This window comes from Electrona antarctica (genome assembly GCF_951216825.1).
Source record: "Electrona antarctica genome assembly, chromosome: 13".
Classification (NCBI taxonomy): Eukaryota; Metazoa; Chordata; class Actinopteri; order Myctophiformes; family Myctophidae; genus Electrona; species Electrona antarctica.
Window position 1 is genome coordinate 42,565,860 of NC_136794.1, and position 8,521 is coordinate 42,574,380.

The 8,521-nt window shown below is 41.6% G+C and overlaps 1 protein-coding gene across 1 annotated transcript; it reads left to right on the plus strand.

Annotated features, from left to right (window-relative positions):
- The first annotated feature begins 1,756 nt into the window (after positions 1-1,756).
- med4 (mediator complex subunit 4) lies at positions 1,757-8,030 on the plus strand. The gene is made up of 7 exons (XM_079518335.1): positions 1,757-1,896; positions 2,707-2,773; positions 3,869-4,039; positions 4,314-4,371; positions 4,635-4,721; positions 4,863-4,994; positions 6,013-8,030. The coding sequence occupies exons 1-7, from the start codon at positions 1,826-1,828 to the stop codon at positions 6,183-6,185; spliced, it is 759 nt and encodes a 252-aa protein (XP_079374461.1). The 5' UTR covers positions 1,757-1,825; the 3' UTR covers positions 6,186-8,030.
- Positions 8,031-8,521: the final 491 nt, after the last annotated feature.

The window sequence follows — 8,521 nt, forward strand, 5'->3', positions numbered from 1 at the left end:
TGTCTGACGTAATGAAACCACACCCGGGTGAACAGGGTGAACATAGCAACCATGCTCATTTTTTCTGCACTAACAAAGCCAGTTGTAGGAGTGGTTTACACCACTCAAAAAGTGGGTGAAATGTATTTTTGTGCATAGTTCCCATCGTGTTATTGAGCCCCTCTTATATAGGCTACAGTTTTTGTCCCCACCCACACGTCTCATATATTTGCCATTGACAATGAATGGAGAAATTAGGTCATATTGTCCCTCAAATATGACACAAACATTAAATGCCATTGACAATGAAATTTACGTCATTATGTAGACGAGCAACTCGGCTAACCAATCACATAAATTCAGTTGTTCATGATATGATGTATGTCTGTATGATGATGATGTATAATGATAAGAGCGCCCCTCACTTCACATGATATTTTTTCAAATAAAACAAAGAGGGGGTGTGTGGGGGGGGCTTTCTTATCTTATTATTTACAATACAAATAAGGGGTTTCCAGATATTTACTAGCTTGATTCACAAACAGCACAACTGTAGGGTCTTATTTGCAGGATGTACGGCCGTACAACCAAGCTATAGGGGGTCTCTTTTTCCAGTTATAATCAGTATATGCATCACCAAATTAAAGCATTTATTTTACATTCAGTCACCACCATCAGTGCAGTGGTTCTCAAACCGTTTAATTTCAGCAACTCCCACAACTCAAAGTTCAAGTTAGTTCAAGTATAATTGTCATTTAAAATAAACAAACTCTGAGAGTGTAGGCCTACAAATAGAACCAAATATATCTGGTGGACCCATTTGGTTCCATTTGCACACGCTCAGATTTACAGACCTGTAATTGTCCCCTCAAGGAACCCAGGGGGTCCCTACATGATGAATTGAACATGGTGGACCCTCTTGTAAACAAGTGTAATGCTTAATTGGGTCGTCCACTCACAGTTAACAGCCTTTGTATTGAGTTTGTGCTTGAAATGTACTGTAATTCTGCAAACTGTTAATACATATTTCAATCAATCAATCAATACATGCCCCAGCTGGCCTGGACCCCACTTTGCCTTACATCTCTTGACCGTGCGTTAATTAGCGGAAGTAAAAACCTAACTTTCATGTTTTCAAGAAAGAAACGTGACATTTTTTCAGCAAGTGAATAACAAGAAGAAACACATTCATAATGAGACATATCGTGTGCCCAAATTATTGAATAGTAGGCCTACATAATATCACACACACACACACACACACACACACACACACACACACACACACACACACACACACACACACACACACACACACACACACACACACACACACACACACACACACACACACACACACACACACAGCCTCGGTTGTTTATAGCATTGTAACAATAATTGCATTTTTTTAAGTGTTAACTTATAACATAATGATTTTTATTGCCTGTTGTATCTCTTGTATGTTACCCCGTGTATGTATCCCTATGGACCTGAGTCTGCCTATAAAGTTGAATTGAATTGAATTGAAATAACAAATATTAAAAAGTTCTAAAGTTGTTCCAATTGTACTATTAGAGAATGAATTATGTATTCATCAAACACATTAGTACCATAATTGTTTTGGTTGTGGTGGGTTTCATTTAGTTTGGGGGGTTTTCTAATGAACCTGGCAACCTTGACATTGTGGTTTCCTTGCACACGGGTTCATGACAACTCCTCGCCAGCAAAGGTCGCTGTCGTGAAAACTCTGTTTACATGTCCTCTTCTCTTTTCTTCGGGCCAGTGCTGCGGACTCTCTTTCCTGTCTTGCGCGGAAAGAGAGCATTAAAATTTACAACAAACAAATATGGCGATGGCAGAGAAATCTACGAAAGAGCGGCTCTTGTCCACCCTGGATGATTTAGAGGTTTTATCCAGGTCAGATGGAGTTACTTTCAATCATTTGGGTTTCTAATGATTCCTGATTCCTGTGTGTGTATTTTTTCTTTGTCTCATCATGTTTCATACATACAGTACTGATGTGTTTGTTTGAATTTATCAGTGGATGGAGCTACAGTGAAATGTAGCTCCATACATCCTCAACATTTAAAACATCAATCCCTCAACCCTCAAATTTGTCACCGGGCTACCATTTGAAAAGATTTTTTCTTTGCCAGGGATAAAAAATGTGTCATTTACAATGGCTGTGAGCTTGTAGATTTTTTGTCCCCCCCCCTCCCCCCCAATGGCTTGAGAGTTTTGCTTTAACCTAAGGGCCTCCTCAAGGACCCCTGGGGGTTCAGTGAGAACCATTGCATTAAGCCGCTGAGCGCAGACCCCCATTTGACTCCCAGAGTCAGACCCACATCTTGGACTCCAATCTACACTGTAAAAGTATTATTTCCTCCTGAGTTATAGTTGGTTCTTAATTATCAGTCATTTAGCTGAGGCCCTCCTTGAAACTAAGTCAAGGACCCCTGGCTGGGGCGCCCACTGGCCTAGTGGTCCAGGCGCATGCCACATATAAGCTTTGGCCTGACAGCGAGTTGCGTGTTCGACTCCTGTTCATGACGAACTTTGCTGCATGTCTCTCCCCTCTCCCTCTTTCCTGTCTGTCTTCACTTGATACTATCAAAGCAAAACGCTGATAATGAACCAGTGTACAACTGTACATGATTAGAACTGAACATAGTGATGTTTCTCAGCATCTTGTTAAGACATTTAAACATGTTTTTGTTTTTCTTACAGGGAGTTAATAGAGATGCTTGTGTTGTCAAGGAGCCAAAAACTGCCACCACCAGGCGAGGACACACAGGTAAAGACCTTCTTCTATTCTAATAGACACTGTTGTTCCTTTATACCATATATGTCAAACTCAAGGCCCGGGGGCCAAATCAGGCCCGTGAGTGAATTATCTTTGGCCCGCGGGATGATATTTATTTAGTATTAAAACTGGCCCTCTGGTATTTTGCACGGACCACCATAATACTACAAGTCCCACAATGCACTGCGAGTGCATTGGCACATATCACATACTATGAAAGCAGTGCTTGGTGAGGATCATAGAACAGGAAACTGAGCTTAATAATAATGCATTTTCAGTTTTAAATGCATTTACTTTTTTTCTGTTTGCCTGGGACGTCCTCATGACCGCGGTGCCCGTGTGTTGAAACACAGTCCGGCCCTCGACCTCGACCGATTTCTTTATTTTGGCCCACTGTGTATTTGAGTTTGACATCCCTGCTTTATACTGTCTATGTACTGCAGGCATAGAGAAATCTGTGAAACTGTGGTCAAAACAGACATTATGGTATGTTTGCTATGCATTACTATGCATTTACAACTATGCATTTACAACGCCTTCTGGCCCCAAAACTGTGGAATGCACTCCCCGTTGCAATCAGAACTGCAGCATCACTCCCAATCTTCCGCCGTAGTCTGAAGACCCACCTTTTCAGACTCCATCATGGCCCACAGCACTTATCCTACCCCCTTAGATAGCACTTTTTAGACTTAGATAGCATTTGAAACAGACTTATAGCATGTCATGTAGACAGCACAATAATTGCATTGTATGTAGTCATAGCACATCATAGTAGATATGTATAGCATAGTATAGTATATATGTATAGTTAATATGTATAGTGTCATTATATAGATCTAATTACGTTCTTAGCTTACGCATGTTTCTTGATAAATGCATTTTATATATGTGATGTATTCCAATACTTTTGTTCTTGCCTAATGTAAATCGCTCTGGATTAAGAGTGTCTGCTAAATGCCTAAATTGTAAATTGTAATCATTTAGCTGAGGACCCTGTGGAGCCCTCTCAAGGACCACTGGTTGAAAACCACTGGTATAGAGTAATGTTGCTGTTCATTCATGTATGATACGGTGCACGTTGTTCAGATCTTAGAGCTGCTGGTTCAAAGAGACAAGGAGTTCCAGGAGTTGATGGATGTGGCCCAGGAGCAGGGCAAAGTTCACCAGGAGATGCAGATCCTGGAAAAGGAGGTGGAGAAGAGAGACAGTGACATCCAGCAACTCCAGAAGCAGCTGAAGGAGGCTGAGCACATCTTGGTGAGTATAGACAAAGGCTATACAATGTTCATCAATGATTGTGCAAGTGGTTGATTTGTTTTGTGTGAACTCACTGCATACTAGTGCATAGTTGAGGCTGATTTGAGTTGGATCCATTTCAATTAGGGTTAACCCTATAAAAATATAAATATTGGATCGGGAAAAATCAGTATTGGCAGATACTCAAAATCAAATGATCGGAATCGGATCGGGAGCAAAACAAATGGACCGGGACATCTCTAATTTCAATCGCTTCTCTCTCTTTCTCTCTTAGGCCACAGCAGTATACCAGGCAAAAGAGAAACTTAAATCCATTGATAAAGCCAAGAAAGGTAAGTGGATGTACCTCTGCGTCGCATTGAAATTTATGTGAGCCTTCTTTTTATTGCTTTATTTCTTTTACCAACTATGTATAATGTATTACCATAAAATATTCCTCAAATTTTTGAAAGGATTATATAATTGGGAAATTGGATATAATGATGGTTGGGTAGAGCAGACCAACTCAGTGGTCACATCCAAAGATTGTTGATGATAATGGTGGTGATTTCATCTAGTAATGTCTTCCTGAAAGTGTATGCTTTTGTGTTTGCAGGGAGCATTTCTTCAGAAGAAATCATCAAGTATGCCCACAGGATCAGTGCCAGCAATGCTGTGTGTGCCCCTCTCAACTGGGTACCAGGTAGAGCTGCAAATATCCGTCACAGAGTCGACACAGAACAATATTATCCATGACTACTACTTTTTATATAATTAATGCTTTTTGTGTAGCTGCTGTATGGGCACTAAGGTTCTAGAATATGAACTTTTGTTTTTTTAACAGGTGATCCACGACGACCCTACCCCACAGACCTGGAAATGCGCAGTGGAATGCTTGGTCACATGGCTAACCTGCCCACCAATGGGGTGAACGGACATCTCCCAGGGGATGCACTTGCAGCAGGCAGATTGCCAGGTAAGGGGGCAATAATCACATCGAGATGCGTCACAGACATCAAGCTCTTGCCGTTGTTGAAAGAGAATGATACAAAAAGCCTATTATTATTTGAACAATTAGTAGGTAGGTACTTCATTCATCCCTGAGGGGAAATGAACAATTATAATGAATAGTTCATCGTCTTATATCGCTAATATCAACCGTTCATCTGCAGTTACATTGCCCAACCATTTACCATTATTACTGTAGCCTGGCATGGCCAGACATTAGTCTGGAACTTGTGTGGAAGACTTATTTCCAATAGCCTGGGCTCCCCCCTGAATCTGCGTTGCGTAGATTTGTATTGTCGCTACTCAGTCTGGCCAGCAGGCAGCAGACTTGCATTTCATAACGTCACCTGTTACGTAGCCATGTTGTTGCTGATACATCATCAGCAGGCACCACTCTATCCATGCTTCTCACTGTTGAAAAAATAGCGCCAGTTCGAGTAGAGTAAAAACCTACTGTAAAAAGTAAACATTCATTTGATTCAGTAGTCCGACGGCTGTGTGGGGTGAGTTTCGTGAATGATAAGGGGACGTTGCAGGGCAACAGCAGTAGCTGTGTGGGGTGAGTTTAGTGAATGATAAGGGGACGTTGCAGGGCAACAGCAGTAGCTGTGTGGGGTGAGTTTAGTGAATGATAAGGGGACGTTGCAGGGCAACAGCAGTAGCTGTGTGGGGTGAGTTTAGTGAATGATAAGGGGACGTTGCAGGGCAACAGCAGTAGCTGTGTGGGGTGAGTTTAGTGAATGATAAGGGGATGTTGCAGACGTCAAACTGTGACGTGTTTTTTTTTCCCCCACCCGCACCACAGACCAATCAGAAGCCATGGGTCCAGTTCACCCTTTTACATGTCCCGCCTGAATCGCCAGAACTTTTTTTTAATGGCCGTAGGTAGATTCACGGCTGGAGCCAGGCTAGAATTAGAAGACATTCGTAGAATCTGCCTCAGGTCTTAATGGGTCAATAAGTGGTGTGTTGCTCCTCGTCCTCAGATGTCCTGACGCCTCAGTACCCGTGGCAGTCTTCAGACGTGTCCGCGGGCATGCTGCCACCTCATCATGGCAACGACTTTGGCTTGGAGCCCCCGGGTCACAACAAGGAGAATGAGGACGACGTGGAGGCCATGTCTACAGACTCGTCTAGCAGCAGCAGTGACTCGGACTGAGAGAGTGTGTGTGTGTGTGTGTGTGTGTGTGTGTGTGTGTGTGTGTGTGTGTGTGTGTGTGTGTGTGTGTGTGTGTGTGTGTGTGTGTGTGTGTGTGTGTGTGTGTGTGTGTGTGTGTGTGTGTGTGTGTGTGTGTGTGTGTGTGTGTGTGTGTGTGTGTGTGTGTGTGTGTGTGTGTGTGTGTGTGTGTGTGAGTGAGTGAGTGAAATCGTATTCAGGAACTATTCATATTTTCAGAGTTTCTACCGTGAAGTACTATATAGATGCAACACCTGTCATAATGTCACAATGCCATTTTACCTACATACCGCCCCCCTCCCCAACCCTGCACTCCCAGGTTTTCAGCCATAACTGACTAGGCCTCTACCTACATGGTCTTAGTTTCATATTGTTTTATTTTCGATTCATTGCATTTGTTCCATGTTGTTTGAGGCAGGTACACACATTCAATTATGTCATGGCGATATCGTCACACAGTGCCTTCAAGGGTGGCAGGACGGCCTGGTGACTGTCTTCTTGTCATGTCTGATAGCTCATAGGTTTGATCTGAGTGGCAGTTATGTCCCGCAACAACCGTGTGTCGCTCTGTGGGACCTAGAGGGAAAGTTGCTTAGATAGAGATAATGTCTCTCTGACCGGTGCAGGCTTTTGTTCCGACATACTATCGGTCCGACTGTCAATAGACTGACACCCTACCCAAAACCGTAACCGCAAGCACGGCGCAACGCATGTCGGACCAACGCAATGTCGGGAGCGACGGGTGATTTCCGCATGTCGGACCTTTGGTGTGTCGGTTCTGCTCTGACGGCTTTAAATTCCTAAAATGTAAATATAGAAATGACCATCGTCAGCCTATTTTATGCTCGCGCATTGAAAATGGCCAGCCTAAAAGCTTACGTGTTGCATCCGCAATGCATTGTATGATTGAACAACTAAAGTATGAATCAAAACTAAGGCTTCAGAAGGCCTCCAACCACTTTCAGCTGCAGGCGTTATTTTAAACTGCATCCACTTTGAGGAAAAGAGTCAATTAAGCAGTTTTAATTTTAATTTAAGGTAGTTTATTTTTTATATAACAGTGCCCCGCACCCCTTTTGAGCAAGGTACACTAATATGCTTCACTCCTTTAGGAACTACTGGTTTGTTGCACAATACCAGCCCAGTGCAGCCCACGTCCAACCCTGTCTGCTCGGAAAGAAGGAATAATTGTTGCATGGATTCTTTTGTATATTATCTCTGACTGTGAGTTTAAGTTGAGTATTGACTTACAGAAAGATGGAATATCATTTAATTTATTCTAAAGTTATTGTGTTCAGGATGAAGATGGAGAGAAATTACATTGATCGGATATTTTCAAAAATAGCAGATGTACAAGCTTGCAGTGATGCGCTATAAGCTTGTAGATCTGCTAGTTTGAATAGTCAACGGCAACGCTAAAATTGACACAGATGCTTTCCTGGATTTAATGGGTTACCAGCATTTACCTGAGTTTTGAATTGTGTTGAAAACTTAAAGTGTGCTGTATATATGATTAATTTAGTCCCAACACACTCGAGTGGGGAGGTCCATGTTTTGTGTCTGTTATATTCCCAAGTGCTACTTATCACACAACATTTACTTTAATCAGCATTTTGTCTGCTCTTATATTGGACATTATCGTCCCATATTTGAGAAAGTATTTGTGTACGACTTTGTATATTTTAATTTGCTCATCTGTCTTTGTCCCTAGTTTGACTCTGTTGAGTGGTCACTGGTCAGATAAAAAAAGAAGAGAAATGCTGTTCACATTTCAGTGTAAATAGGTTTGTATATAGTCGGCCTTGTAAATAAACACATTTTGGAATAGATTTTGTTTGTATGGGTGATTTGTCTATCCAGGCATCCAATAAATAATAAATGACAACTTTCCAAAATAAGCTGCTTTGCGCTGAGAATGATTGAAGTATGGCATTATATATATATATAATCTTTATTTCAGACAGTAGTCCATATCACAATAAGATCAACGTACTTGCAGTCATTGCAGAGTTGTCAGTGGTGGCCTGGGATACATATACTCAGATTTAACTGCTATACCATAATGTAGAAATACTGTTACAACTAGCCAAAGTCCTGTAGCCTACGTACTGTATTACAATTTTTACTTGAATAATAGTACAAAAGTGTTGGTGTAAAAAGAAAAATACTTAAAATACCAAACATAAAAGTACTGCAGAATGGCCCTCTTCACAATTATATAATTAGTAATAATTAATTATCATTAATGTATTGATCACTTTAATGTTGCAGCTGGTAAAGGTGGGGCTGACATGAATTGCTTTGTAATAATGCATAAC